Consider the following 15,253-nt stretch of genomic DNA (forward strand, 5'->3'; position numbering starts at 1 on the left):
TTTGCTGCCTTTAAACACTTTATGACAAAATACGTACTTAAAGGTAAACTCTGGACTCTATTTATCTTTAAATTATACCTGCAAGTTTAGGGGCCATGGGATCTTCCGATACATGAACAGGGTTCTCTTTGACCTCCCCAGCCTTCTCGGGCTGCTCTGGCGTAGCGGGGGCTGGAGCCACAGCCTCCACAACATTCTTCACCTCCACAAAGGCCTGAGGGCCCCCGGGCAGAGGCTTGGAGTTGTGGAAGAGACTAGCCCATGATTTAGGGAGGTTGGCAGTAGGTGCAGCAGGCGGGGCAGGCGAATGAGCCTCCTCTGCCACCGCCGGCTGAGCCTCAGAGTCTGGAGAGGCCTGCTGGGCCTGTTCCCCAGTCTCACAGTCTTCTTTGTGTCCATCTGCACTGACAGCAGCATCAGGCTCTGCTAGTCCATTGGCCACCCCATTGTCCGCAGCCTCCTCCCCCTCATGTTCAGTAGTAGCAGTAGCAGTGGTGGCAGGGGGGCTGGCCACAGCAGCCGAGGGAGGAACAGGGGATTTGGGACAGGGGCTGTGCCCACCGCTACCCAAAAGTTCAGGGCTCTTTGGAGCCAAATGCTCTGGCTGCTGATCTGCAGTCCTGGGCCCCTCTGTCATCCCACTGCTTTGAGAGGAGGATGAAGAGGAGGATGTCGCATTGTTACCGTCTGATAAAGAGGCAGCGCCGCTTGTTAAGTCCAAAGAAGATTCATCAGGGCTATCACAAGTCCTCTGATTGACAGTGGATGTGGGGGCAAAATTAGCCGCTGCCACTGGAGCAGCTGATGTTGCCAAAGAGACAAGGCCAGGGGAGGAAAGTTCAGCCCCTGACAACGCCTTGCCAATCATGTCCTCAGCACTGTGTTGTGGTGCACCGAGCGCATGTCCATTCACCAGCCCAGTCACAGGCGTTCCGTCTACCATTGCTCCACTGCTGCTGCTGTTGTTGCTGCTGCTGCCAGCTGACCCCTCCAGGTAGTTGTAATATCCCGGTGGTCGCTTTTTCTTTTTCTTCCGCTCACGTTGCCCGAGGCTGCCAGGGACCCCATCCATGTCTTGGCAGGCCTGATTGTCCATGGCAGAAGCCTCAGAGTCAGCGCCATCCAGCATGTTGAAGTCGGCACCATCGGGGACATCGGCTGTAGGTGAGGATGACTGCTGGGAAGCCTGGCAGCCCAAGATGAACTCTGGAGCCTGGGGGTTGAGGGTGCTGGAGACCTTGAATAAAGGATCCTTCACCCCAATGGACTCCGAGTTCATCACCTCGTCCACACCAAACTCAATGCGTTGGTAGTCTTCCCCTGTGAAGAACAACGTTTCAGTCAGGTAGAAGGAAAAGACCAAAATCCCCAAATGCCCTTCTGCGCCATGAACTGTGCATGATTCAATATAGAAACCTATAGTTGTGTTTGTTTGTTTATATCAGTGTTTCCAAATCAGTGTCGCTGTCCAACCTTTCCGATAGCACAAAACTGTCCTCCATCAAGCTTTAAAATCCATGGAGGGCCTTAGGATGATTAAAAATAAACCTTGGGTGGCTACTGGCTATGCAAAACTAGTTGAGAAACACTGATCAGCCAAATTTCAATAAAGTTCACATGTATAAACAAAATATAACCATGGGCATATTTTCAACACTGTTTATGGAGCAAAAACAATGCAATGGGAATACATGCAGTGTTGTGAAAAGGTTTAAGCACACCCAATGAAAATGATGACTTTTCAAAATATTTATGGAAATTAAGAAAACCGTAATACTTATTTAAACACTACTGATTGTTAAAGATGATCCAATTCAACAAACGGATAGTGGAAAAAGATACATGCAATCATTTAGTTAGCAGAAATTAAGAGAAATGCAGTTTTTTGAGTGGGAAAAATAGATACACCTCAAACATCTCTTGTATCTTTGCATCAGTCTCTTGCATTGATTCAAAGGAATTCTTGTCTCTCCTAATGTATTATAATTGACCCTAACCCCGTTTCTATTGGGTTAAGTCATTTTTGTGAATTTGCCTTTTTTTTGTGTCATTGACATATTGAAGGTCCACTTATGACTCAGCTTAAGCTATTTAATGGGTGGCCCAATATGTTCTCTGGTAGAGAGGAATTCCTGGATGATTTTATGATGGCAAGCTGATCAGTCATGAGTCAGCAAAGTACCCCAATCCATAAAGCTCCTTCCATCATGCTGTACGAATGGTATATGGTTCTACCGTTTTAAAATGGTATACCCACTGTCCTACTGTGGATATACAGTAGGACACTTATCACTTTGTTTTATTTAATGCATGATCATATAATCCATTTTGTTAACGGTTTATTAATTGATCATCATCTTGAACGGCGCATACAAAATAAAACTTGTTCAAAGGCAGTTTGAGGATTTAGGTTTAAGTTATTGCCAAATAACTCAACCTTGGATTAATCATTTCAAAGCACATTGTCCCAATACTGCTGTTTTTCACCCTATTGTTGTCTGGCAAACTTCGGCCATATATTTATAGTAATCTTTTAGGCTTCCCCCTTAAAAAACGACCCATGTTGATCAGTCTCTTTACGATGGTTAACTTGTGCACTTTAACAGACTCGGGTCAAAGTTGGCTGTAGATCCCTTGATGTACCCTGGGGTTCTTAACCACATGAACCCTGGTCTGGTGTCCCTATTTTAGGCAAATGTTTCACAAAATGTAAAAATGTAGGTGACATTTACTCCCTTTAAATATGGAGACATTTCTGACAAAGGAATGGTTGGGACTTCAGATGTAATGGAGGTGACTATGAAACCCCTCCCAGACACATGGGCACATTTGTCTTGACATGACTATATGAGGCAGGGGCAACCATAATAGCTTCTTTAATGATGCTCTAATTATTATCAACTTCTGGCATTTGATAGGATGAAGGTATTCGATATGTACTTCGGTTTTCCGCAAATATATTTGTCCTAAGGTAAAGGAAAAGTACGATTTTCCACAGTCATTTGTTGCATTAGAACTTGTCAATGGTGTTGAAATGAGGATTATGATTCTATAAGTCTAGCCAGTCCCACCAGAAAAACCTGATTATGCGGGGGTCCATTCCCTCCCCCCCACAAATAGCATAATTCCACGGGCAAAATACACGGGCTCGCATGATATCATAAACCCTGCACACAGAAGCAAAACAAAACAAACCGTGGTGTGCCGTGAAAAAACAGTGCCCCGATGTGTGTGTGCGTGGGTGCACTGGCTACACCGGCTTTGTGCAGGGCAGACAGTGCAGCAGACAAGAGAGCTGCACTGTCAGACATGTAATCTAAAGCAACCTGCCCTGTCAAAATCCAATAAACTTTCATAATGACAATTTCAAATGAATATTTATTTTACCTCATCCTTTGAGATTTGTTTTGTCCATCTTAGTCAAAACAAACTAAGAACTAATTGTATTTTAATGTATTATTATTTAAATACTGGCGTTACACTGACTGAATCTATCTAGCTTATTACCCTGAATTACGCATATCATTACAGCCCATGAATACTGATTAAATGAGATTCCTGAAGCAATAACAATTATGGTCCTATGAACTATTATTACTAATAACACTATTATTTTTGTATTATCCATACTTCAGTTATACAAACTATGCATAATATTGCATAATGCAAATAATATTTCAAAATGTGCATGCTTAATTTACACAGACGTATTACTTAAAAATAGCTAACGGAAAATTATTAATTATTATTATTATGAATATACTATTGCTGCTAGTAATAATAGTTTATGGAAATATTATTGTTCTTGTTGAATAAATCACATTTAAATCAATATTTGTGGGCTGTAGTGCCACGTCATTCAGAGTAGCAAAATGTAATATGCTTTAAAATTGCTTTTTTTCCTCTGTTGCACTGAATGACAAGGATGAAGCACAAAATCCGGTCAAAAAGTGATTTAAGTTTTTAAATATTTTCTGGGTACAATTATGCCATGGGTTGGGTGTTCACCTATTTTTTAGGATCAATTTCAACATTTTAAAAATACTTTTCAAATTCCTATTTTTGCCCGGAGAGTTGGATAAATAGTTTGATGGCCTCCGGACAACAAATCTTTACGTCTCGTCTTTGACCTGTATATATGATTTAGTGGTTAAATAGATTTTTATGATATTTATACATTTTGTTGGGGAATCCCCTGGAACCCCCTCAAGGACCCCTGGGAGTCCCCGGACACTAGCCTGGAAACCAGACGAATCTGCCAGTGCAAAAACGATATTATTTGTCCTCGGCAGATCTGGCCCCGCTTGGTTGTAATTGGATTTCACTGTCCCATAAGTTGTGGGGCACCGATCAGGGCCCAGTATGCAAATGTGGGGCGGGTTTATCACCAGATGCATTTTTTTATCAGGCCCTTGGAAATGCAGGTTGCAAACAGAGATTCCAGACTAATATCTACAGTGATTGTTCCAGTTCCGACATTCGTCAGTTTCAATTTTAGCAAATTCCGCAATTTCACTGCATAATTTCACATAAAACCCCTGCATATTCTATTGCATAATGATATTTTTCCCACATAATCAAGGATTTCTCTGGAGGGACTGTCTAACTATGCCGAAAAACACAATTGGGTGTACTTAATTTTTCACAGCACTGTATGTCAAGCTTATTCTAAAAATGAGATTTTAACAACACACAAAATACCCTGAACATGATAAAGAACAGTAGCACACCATCTTAAAAAGCACATGTACTCTGTATCATTTGGTTACATGTTGCATGGCAGCTTTAACTTGGAAGCTATTAGGCAGTGAGAGGCGCCCAGTGAAAAAGTGAACAAAAAAGGAAAACATTAGTAAGTGCAAGTCATGTAAAATCATCCAAGTGCTCTTCAATATGATGCAGCTGAGTGGTCATCCATAACCCTCAACTGCAAACCCTGAAGGACTGCAAGGTATGGTTAAGAGGGTATGAAGACAGCACGATTACTTCATCTATCGGGATTAGATGGTCCTCTGTTAGTGTTTTATCATTGAAATTTCAATCCAAGGCGGCAAGTGCATTCATGGGTAGAATTTTAACAGTGCAAGACTAACCAGGTACATAGATGTTAGCAATCCTGTAAACCATCCCTATGCCCATTTAGTCGAATAGAGACGGATTGCTCAGTTCATTAAAAACATCTGTTAAACTCAGAACACTGCTGTGGAGCAAATGCATTAAATGCAAGAGAAGATAAGAGATACTTAACTGTTTAAGAGCATGCAAAGCCTTACAGATTGTACAAACAGGCAAGAGAGAGAGAATATAGTGGCAAGGTTTAGAAAGCCACCGGTTTTTAAAACCTGAGATTTTTCCAGCAAAATTACGACAGCTAATCAAGCCAAGGAGCGTCGGACCCAAACTCACCGCAAACCTGCCGTTTCACAGACTCCATAATGTAAGGTACAGCAGGAGTGCAGTAACTTCCTAAATGATCAATACAAATCAACGTGAGGATAAGTGTTATGAGCAAGATGACACCATCTTAAGGAGAGGCAGCCGATATTACACATTTTAAGTTGGTTGCGTGGGAACCAATACATGATAAGGCTGCATCGATGCATTCTAATACGTAATGAAGGGGGGGAAAAAGACATCAGTCCTGAACTCTACAGATTATAGACAGAAGGGAAAAAAAAAAAAAAAACATATGCCAAGCATCTCTGCCTGGCAGTGCAGATTAGCCTGCACTCAATTCAACTCAGGTATTCTGAGTGACTGTCATTATCATGTAAGAGCATGAATTTATTATGCCCACCAGACAGTGCACAGAAGTCTGATGCTGATGATTTTTTTCCAACAGTTTCATGAGATAGAAATGAGTAATCTGGGAATATAGTAAACAGCCAATGGACTTACCGGAAGACTGACTGACGCAGGAGACTTTGTCATTGAACGGCGGAAGCTGTGAGCAGATAAGAAAAAGGGATATTCTTGCATTGTAAAATTGTATATAACTGAATTTCAGTGTAGTGACTGATGCCGATTGTGTTGTTGCTACTAGACATTTTTGCACCAGCCTGCTCAATAACATCAGACAAAGATGATCAGTGTCTTCCTCCAATTCAATATGACCATAATTCGGGTACCTAAATTGCACCTGAATAATTCTTATATTTCAACGAATCGACACGGAATTTGGAAACACTCAAATTGATTTTGTTTTATAATAGACTAAATCGATTAGTCTGATTAACCACTATTTTACTTTGTTGTACAATGGTGACGCACAAACAGACGATCTAAAGGCTCTAACATGGCACGTTGTGTTTGTAGAGCGGCTATTTCCACTATACAGTATGTATACATTTTAAATGAATCATTAATCATAATCAAAAACGTTTGGAATAATCGTGATATTGATTTGAAGTCATATCGTCCAGCCCTTTTCTCTAGCATTCACTTAAGTTTTTATTTCTTTTATACCTGTAGGGCTGGCCAATATATTATAATTATATCATGGATAGATTTTGGATATTGTGTTATGGCATAAGTATTTAGGTTCCTGGTTTTAACGGCTGCACTACAGCAAAGTGATGCAATTCTCAAAACTTACCTGACTCTAGCTGTTCTATCATTTGCCTTCACCCACTTTGTATTGCATTGGCATTACTAATGATAATGTATGAAAGAGCTTATTGAGTAATTTGGATTTTGTCCATTTCACCCAGCCCTAATTGAGTTTAAAATGTTATTTTAAACATTTAAACATTTAAACTATTTTAGGTAGGGTAAGTGATATTTTTGGGTTAAAACAAAAAGTATTTTGTTAAAAGGTTAAAGCACTATATTCTGATAGTAATCATTGCTATATAGTGTTTGTTCTGTAACAGGAGTCTCCCCGTCTCTCCAGCTCTTCAATAAACAGAAAACACATTTTCCGGTAGGTGTCAAAATCTCAGCCAATCAGGAGAAAGTACCCATTTTTAAGCTTAATTTTTATAGTGTTCCAGTTCCAATTATGCCTGCTCATTTCTTAGTGTCATCACTTCCAATTTCATCTATATCCTGATTGAGCTCTCTATCCTGATTGGATAAAATTGGAAATGAAACTGAAACGAAAATGCATTTTCTGTTTCATAAAGAGCTGGAGAGACAAGGAGACTCCTTTTACTGAACAAACACTCTATAGCAATGAGTACAATCAGAATATAGAGCTATTTAACACTTATTTTAACCAAAGAAAATCACTTACCCTACCTTTAACTTTGCTGACAGAGGACCAACTTCTAACTTTGCTTCAGACACTATTAAAATAAATGCATTATTTTTATCCATAAATATCCAGTTACATGCCAGTAAGACTTTATAAGCAATGCTATAGGAGGGAATGCCATTGGGGGGTTGGCTGCAGAGAAGGGATATTTTAATTTGGGTGTGTTGACTATTTGAGGTTGGAAGAGGCAATGGGCCAAAATTAACTCGCAAGTCGCAACCAAAAACAGATTCTTAGTTGGCCAAATATGTATTTGGCCAATGGGGTCTTGTGTTTGACACACCACAGATGAGCATGGGACAGAGAATGTTCTCTAAGCCAACTCAACAATTAAGCTATGGAACAATACATAAGAAATAGTAACGGTAGAACACTATTAATACTGTGGTTACTCGATAAGAACATTTTTACTGTCATGAAAAGAAGACTAGCTTTAACATGTGCATACTCTCATCTTCAACCCATTCCAACACCTTACCTCAACATAACATCGTGGAGTCACGAAGAACTGATTGATTTCATCAGGGCTGAATTCCCCGAAGATGTACTGTGGGAAGAAATAAACATTGTGTAAAGGTCAAGGCGTACATTATTACATATGCCATTGTTATCTAGTTTGAATTAAACAAAATCAATTTTGTGGCACAACTTTAAAAAACCTGGAAACTGAAAAAAAGCTGCCATGAATAGCCTGTGACACCATGAAAATGCCACTGAAATATAAAACCACAGAGCTGGAGTTCCCTTTCCGACATGGAGTTATAAGAATTACACAGGAAGGCTGTGATGTCATATTTAGAACTCATTTAGAGGATGGTGCCATTTCAACTGTGGCCCGTGCAGGGTTCCACAGGGAGTGTCCATCATCAGCCTGCCAAGAATGCAACATTGGTTTGTATAAAAGTAACGGACAACATGGAGAAGTGATGAGTCATGCAGTATTAGGCAAAACAAAACATCTCCCAGCAGGCCACAATAGTCTAAAAGAGCAAACATGACTGGCCTAGTGGCCTTGTATTGTAATAGAGGTTCGGGCCGCTTCGCGTCCCTCACATCTAGTAGTCTGTCCCGCTCATTTAGCCTAAGATATAAGCAATATATACTATTACTACAATTATTGTGGGCATGCACATGGCTACATATTTAATGACTAACGCGATGCAACAACAGAGGACGCACTTGCAGACTTGTAGTTATGTGTGGGCAAGGCGTGTGTTCCTATTGGTGACAGTTACAATACACACAGGGCAGCTTAACTCATTCCCTGCCTAGAACGACTAAAACGACTTCTGTCCATAAGCCATGCCTGCCTAGAACGACTAAAACGACTTTTTAAAAAATAAAAAAAATAAAAAAAAAAATTTTTTATTATTATTTTTTTTTTTGATTTTTTTTTTTTTTTTTGACCCAAAGACCAAGGAGATATGATTTTTCGAAGATATAGACTCCCATCCACTTCCTTGTTAACTTAAAACTTAAAAATTCTGTATCTCGGCTCCTGAGTACTTTTTTTTTTTCAATGAAAAATATGGCAGTGTTCAAACGCGCCAGAAATAATTCTGGCAGTGAATGAGTTAATACGTGATTCACAGAGAGAAGTTGCAGACCCCCAGAGAATGGGTCGTGGAAACCGCAACGCTGTGCACCGTTGTGCTGGCCGGGGATGTGCGCTCTTTCCCAGCTAAGCTATGTGTGCTAATAACAACAGCGTGTCTGCTACAGGCTAACATAGCTTGTTGAAACCACATCCTGATCCAACCTCACTTTTTTCCAGCCCAAATAGACAGACAACGTTTACACACACTGCTGTTAAATTGGGGTGCCCACACTTTCTTGACTTGAGAGCTACTTTTAAAATGACCAGCTCAACAAGATCTACCCGCCAACAAAATCATTATCCCATTGCTGAAAATACGTAACATATTTACCCGAGGGTGCTTTGGAATAGCGGCGCTGATGTTACATATAAGACAAACGCACTTGTAATGGGAAATAAATAGTCTTCCTCTCATTCTGTATGGAAGTGGTAGGTTTTCGGGTTCTTTGCCTCGCACATTTTTATATAACTTAACAATGCTACTGACGTTTGCGTGCAACACACACAAAGCATTGCAGTCGGGGTTTGCCTACTTTAAAAGCCGTCAAGGGAGCCGACAGGCCCTTCTTGACATCAATCAAGTCACCTTGATTCAAGTGGCAGATGCCAAATAGAGGAGGAGTTTTGTAATTTTTGTTTATGAATATTTTTTTTATATTTTAATTATAATTTTTTAGGGGAATGTCATGTGTTCTACCTGCATAGCCTTTGTGATCTACTGGTAGATCGCAATCTACCTTTTGGGCACCGTTGAACAATGAGTCTAAGCAAGGCATTGTGGTGTTGGAAATGCAGATTAACAGTGCAGTATGAGTAATTTCAATGTAGATTTACAAAGACGGACGCTACCATGCTAAGGGGGCTACATTACATTTCCGCCACGTCAGCTGAACTTTTTACAACGAAGAAGAAATTTAGCGGAACTTATGTTGTTTATAAATCAAGTCATTATAACACGATAACGTGGTTAATACTTTTTTTATGGAATTACGGAAATATTAACGCAACTCGGTCACTAATGAGTACAGACATTACCGCAAGTGATTGCAAAGAGATTGTGCAAAAATGATTAGCTTACGCATGTGCTGTGCACATTTGAGTGTTTCCGGTTAAAGATGTTGCGTAATGTTGCAGAAATGTTGCGCAATGTTGCAGAAATGTTGCGCAATCATTTAGTGAATCAAATATGGGCCAAAAAGCAAATACAAATGTATGCTGAACAATTTAAAGTAGACTATGCAATGGCTAGAGGCATTATGATTTTTTGGGCTAAATTGTTTTGGAAATTGGACTCTAGTCTGCTAGAAAGAAGCTCAACAAAGAATGCGGATAAACAGGAAGTGTCTGCTAGAACGAAGCTCAACAAAGAATGCAGATAAAAAGAAGTCGAACCACTAGGGGATTGTAATAATAGAAATATGGCTGCAACCATCTATTATGTTCTCAGAAATTATTCTATCGATTATGGCAGTGGCTCATGAGGTAGAGCGGCCGCTTGGGAATCAGAAGGTTCCCGGGTTCGATACTAGGTCTCCCTGGGTTAGTGTCGAAGGTTCCTTGGGTAAGACACAGAACTTGCTCCCGATGAGCAGGTTGGTGTCTTGTGTGGTTTCCTCTTCCGTAGCTGTGTGAATATGTGTTTGAAAGGGTGAATGTAATGCACATTGTAAAGCGCTTTGGATTAAGGCGCTATATAAATGCACCATTTACAATTATTTATTAGGGCTGTGAATCGTCTGCTATCTCACGATTCGATTCCGATTCTTGGGGTCACGATTCCGATTATCGATTTTTTCAAAACAAACAATTCTCGATTCAAAATCGTTTTTTTTTTTCGATTCAAAAGCGATTTTTTTCCGATTGAAACGATTCTCGATTCAAAACGATTCTCGATTCAAAACATAGGATTTCAGGATCTACTCCAATCTGCTGGCATGAGAACAGAGTACATTTATGTAACTTTTATAATTGTAAAGGTTTTATCAACTGATAATAATGTAAACGCACAAAGGTAAATCCAAGATCCTCGCAATTGGAAAATCTATTTAAAAAAAAAGAGAATCGATTCTGAATCGTCCAACAGTAGAATCGCGATTCGTATCGATTTTTTCCAACACCCCTATTATTCATTTTATAACCATTTTTTACATTTAAACAGTTACGGAGAACAAATGCATTTGCTTAAGCACTATGTTATACTTCATCGCTATTTTCACTATCTTTGAATTTTCTGTTTTTGTTTTTGGCCTAATGACATGCTCAAAATAGGGATGATGATTAGTAATCGATTTTATTAAATCTATTTTATATAATCGATTAGTTTGATTAACTGTATATTCATGAAATGGTGAACCTTAAGTTGGAGGGGACAAATAATAAATGAAATGCCAACTTGCACTCATTTTGTCTACAGCCCTCCTCAGGTAGGTCTACAGTAGACAGGTTTCACTTGACCGCAGGTTTTTTCTACTTGTTCCGGGCAATCGGGCAACCGTTAATGTTGGACCATGACTGCAGATATAAATTTAAGCCAATTGCTGTGATCTTGAAAGTAATTGGTGTTGCTTCTAAGTTTTTAAACATTTTAAAGAAAGGACCACTTCAGACTGTAGCTAATATTGATGCTCCCTCAGTTGTACAAGCATTAACCATTCTATAGTAAATTAGTCTAAGCAAGACCTTTTGTGACCCTAAAATCCCATGGACTCAAACAGGGATTACCTCTTGCTAGCAAGTTCCTCACTGACTTGTTGGATGTGCACAACAGTCAGACATTTTAATCGTCAACTTACACAGCATTAATTTTTTGCTTATCGCACTGAACCTTGTTATATTTAACCAAATGAATTGTGAAACAAAGGGCTGTCATTATATAAATCAGTGTCGCTACTTTAAATATGAACAATATGCATTAGTAAATCAATAATTACAAAAGGGATTAGCCCAAATGAGGGAAAGTAAATAGACAGCTGGCAGGGCAAGACCATTGCAGTGGAATACTACTCCATTCCTGTACAAGTATTTCCTCCTCATTGCTTTGTGATTGTGAAGATAACCTGCTTTTCCCCCCACTGGCTATAATTAACTTAATCCCAGTTGCACTGGGTCCTGTTGTTGCTACACATTGATCGTGAAGTGAAAGTGCCTTCAAATTTCATCCAACCTATTTTGGCTTAAGGAATATCAGTCAATAGTGCCCATTCAAAAGGTACATGCTACATTTATTCTCTATGGAAAAAAGATAATCATAATATCAAAAATCTTCCATTTTAAATGAACTAATCACACTTTCCAGACGCAAAAAAAAAACATGTTGGTGATGTGTAGTGGGTCTAGAGCAATGGAGAAAAGGTGAAATGAACTCACTAGTCACACAGTTAATCCTCCCAGCGCATTAAACAGTGGGACATGAAAAGGGAGGTACAGAGAAAAGAAAGTGCAACTCAAGCATATGTAACTCTTTGCAAACGAGGACCCACACCAGGGCCCACATTGCTGAAATGGCACTACAAGCGACAAACAGCCAGCTATAATCCAACGGCCTCAGGACGGCTAATACAATCACAACAGAAAGAATGTCCCTTTGCCTCTTTCTGCAGGCATGCCACACGTACCACACTAAGCTTCCCTTGCTGTTCGTTTGGACTGAGGATTACCACAAATTAGCCATCTGTATTATTTCAACACACTCCAGTGACGACACCACATACACACACGCACAGAGAGAACGGGGCTAGGTGGTCCTAGCATAATAAAGTGATAATAAAATAAAGAATAACGATTATGATAGACAGACAAGGAGCTGCATTACCCATTGATGATTGCGTTGACACCTACACAGGGCAAAGTTTTCATTTTCCGATAATAATGAAACTATGGTATAATGTCAATAATACACTGGAGGTCAGACTCAGGCAATTCTGTGCAATAATGGCATTTAGGCTTGTGCCGATGGGCAATGCGATCTCACATAGGCATTAGGGCTCATCTCCGATATGTCTACAGAGGAACGATGTACACTTGATTACCTCTAATGGTATGACGTCACCCGCAGGGCTTCAGACTTCTTTGTTGGTTGCACTGGTGCGCTTTACTCTTTCATATAGGTGTACCAGCAATGCATATCATTTAGGTGCACTCGCACAGACAAACCTGATAAATGTAAGGTGCACTAGTGTGACCAATGTAACATTATTTGTTGCACTGGACAGATATTTAGCTGCATCATGTATGCCAAAAATTGGTGCACTCTGGAGCCTGGTCTTCAAAACAGTCAGCTTGTGTGCACTGACACACAGATTTACGATAGGGGTGGGTAGATTCACTTATCTCCCAATTGGGTGCCGATTCAATTTATATTGCGATTCTTAAGTATATTGCGAAACAACGATTATTGTACACAAGAACAGTACAAAACAAGTTGCCAGAAAAAAACAGTCATTTAAAATAGATGTGCTGCAGCACTAGGCTATTTTAGCCTATGACATTTAACTTAACTGTCCTTTTAAACCTGTACTTGACTCACTGACTCAATATAAAAGTGGTAAATAAAACTTAACATAAGAAATGACATATTATCCCAGCTTGTGCCAATAAAAGTACTGTCAAGACTCTTGCATCTTACTAAAGAAAAAAAATCAATATATATTAAACAGTTAAATTAAGGTGCCTTTCACATCTAAAGCTCAGTAGTGGATATTTTTATGCACTCTTACAGGCACAAACAATCTGTAAACTAAATTCAAAGCAATACCAGGCTTTGGGGATGCAAATTATCAATTAATTCATTAATTGATGACCATATCGATCGATTAATTGATAAGCGGTGTGTTTTAGGATCAAAAGGAAAATAATTGGCTGAAAATGAGTAAAGACTTGAAAAACGACTGAAAACCGAATACTAAAACACTTTCTGTCATGGCTGTGACTCTGTAGTGTGTTTACTAACCTAAAGGTCACTGTTGTCCAACCAGCTGTCACGTAAACTCTGCAATAGTGTATAGTTGTCCACCTACTTTACTTTAGGTTTATTTAGATAGACGGGACAATTAATGCACATTATGAACATTCAAAATATGAATGTGAATTCAATCAGCTGATCTCATGTGAACATGTCGGATTTAGCTATAAGCTAATTTCCATCCATTTTCTCCACATATTAAAATACTATACAAACATAACAAATACATTAGAAAACATGCAACTACCTAAACAAATAATTTAAGAATACCATACCAAGTTTAAGCCTAAACCTAAATACCTACTATTAAGTAAAATACCTAAAACAAAATAAATAAAGTTTTTGTTGTCTACCGCCTGTCATGCTTGCTTGTTTGTTGTAGTCTGGCATTGAATCATGCCTTCAGCCCTTCACATCGGCAGATACAAATAATCAGATCCTTTTAATCGGGGTAGCGGTGCAGCAGTTTTTCAGTCTGTTATCAACGTGGAATATGTTTGAACCGGCGTACCAGTTTGCGTGCGTGCAAGCCAAGTGAGCAGCACAGCTCGAGCTCCAAGTCTCATTATTAACCCCACCCCCGGGCTCGAATGTTGGAATTAAAATCTTGCTCCAGGAGCTTCAGTGTCCAAAAAAAGGTTTGAAGGTCAGCCTAGACAGACAGATATTAATTTGTTCCCAGATAAACTCCAGTGTCTCTTCAGCTGTGAATTCTACCAAACCATCCGCAGTAACCATGTTCAGCGGTCGAGTTTCACCCATGTTTTGACGTGGTACATTACTCAGTAGTGTAGCAAGGTCGCCCATGGTGCCACTTCAGTGCATGGTGAAACTTCAGTGGACAATGACAGACAATCGCAGAAACCTTTGCCAATATAATGGCAATCTTTGGGCAGTTTAACAATAATAACCAGCATAGTCTGTTACGCTAAAGACGGATGTGCCGACATTTTGCCGACCCCCTCCACCCCAATCTCAGTTAATGCCAACAGGATCATCTCAAAATAGAGACGTTTGCCCAACCTCACTACGCAAGTGTCTTATAATGTGAGGGAGTTTTAGAGAACTCGAGGGAAGAGTTAAAGACTGTAATGGGAGAAAATATGTAAAACATTCATTTAGTTTTTAACTACCCACAGCAGCTTTACTTTAGTTTCAACAGTAACAGCACTGCTCAAAACTGATCCATAGTGTGATAAACTGGCCATCCAAACCCCAAATACAACCTAATAATAACCATATCAAAATACAATCATCATCTAAAAACTGCTTGCTTCCAAATTATTAATGACATAGTGGATAATAGACAGGAGACAAAGCCAGGCCTACTCTGCTGGTTCTCTCATAGTGGAATGCCAGGCATTATTAATGGCCAACTTGGCCGAGTGTGAAAATGCGGCAGCGCCACTACAAATAAGGTCAGACACGTTTTGAATAAATC

General features: G+C 39.6%; 1 protein-coding gene across 3 annotated transcripts in view; it reads right to left on the minus strand.

Annotated features, from left to right (window-relative positions):
- The window catches only part of usp10 (ubiquitin specific peptidase 10), a 38,500-nt gene that overhangs the window by 18,935 nt on the left and 4,312 nt on the right, over nucleotides 1–15,253 (minus strand). For all 3 annotated transcript variants that reach the window (XR_014602689.1, XM_084083969.1, XM_084083968.1), the window contains exons 2-5: nucleotides 7,734–7,802; nucleotides 5,899–5,944; nucleotides 5,407–5,466; nucleotides 79–1,320 (exon numbers count right to left, since the gene is read on the minus strand). Coding sequence is in view for 2 of the 3 variants with exons in the window: in XM_084083969.1 (XP_083940095.1) it covers nucleotides 79–1,320; nucleotides 5,407–5,466; nucleotides 5,899–5,944; nucleotides 7,734–7,802 (1,417 nt within the window). In the remaining variant the exon portion in view is untranslated. The remainder of the gene's footprint in view (nucleotides 1–78; nucleotides 1,321–5,406; nucleotides 5,467–5,898; nucleotides 5,945–7,733; nucleotides 7,803–15,253) is intronic.

Source organism: Gymnoscopelus microlampas (assembly GCF_963454915.1).
Source record: "Gymnoscopelus microlampas genome assembly, chromosome: 1".
Taxonomy (NCBI): Eukaryota; Metazoa; Chordata; class Actinopteri; order Myctophiformes; family Myctophidae; genus Gymnoscopelus; species Gymnoscopelus microlampas.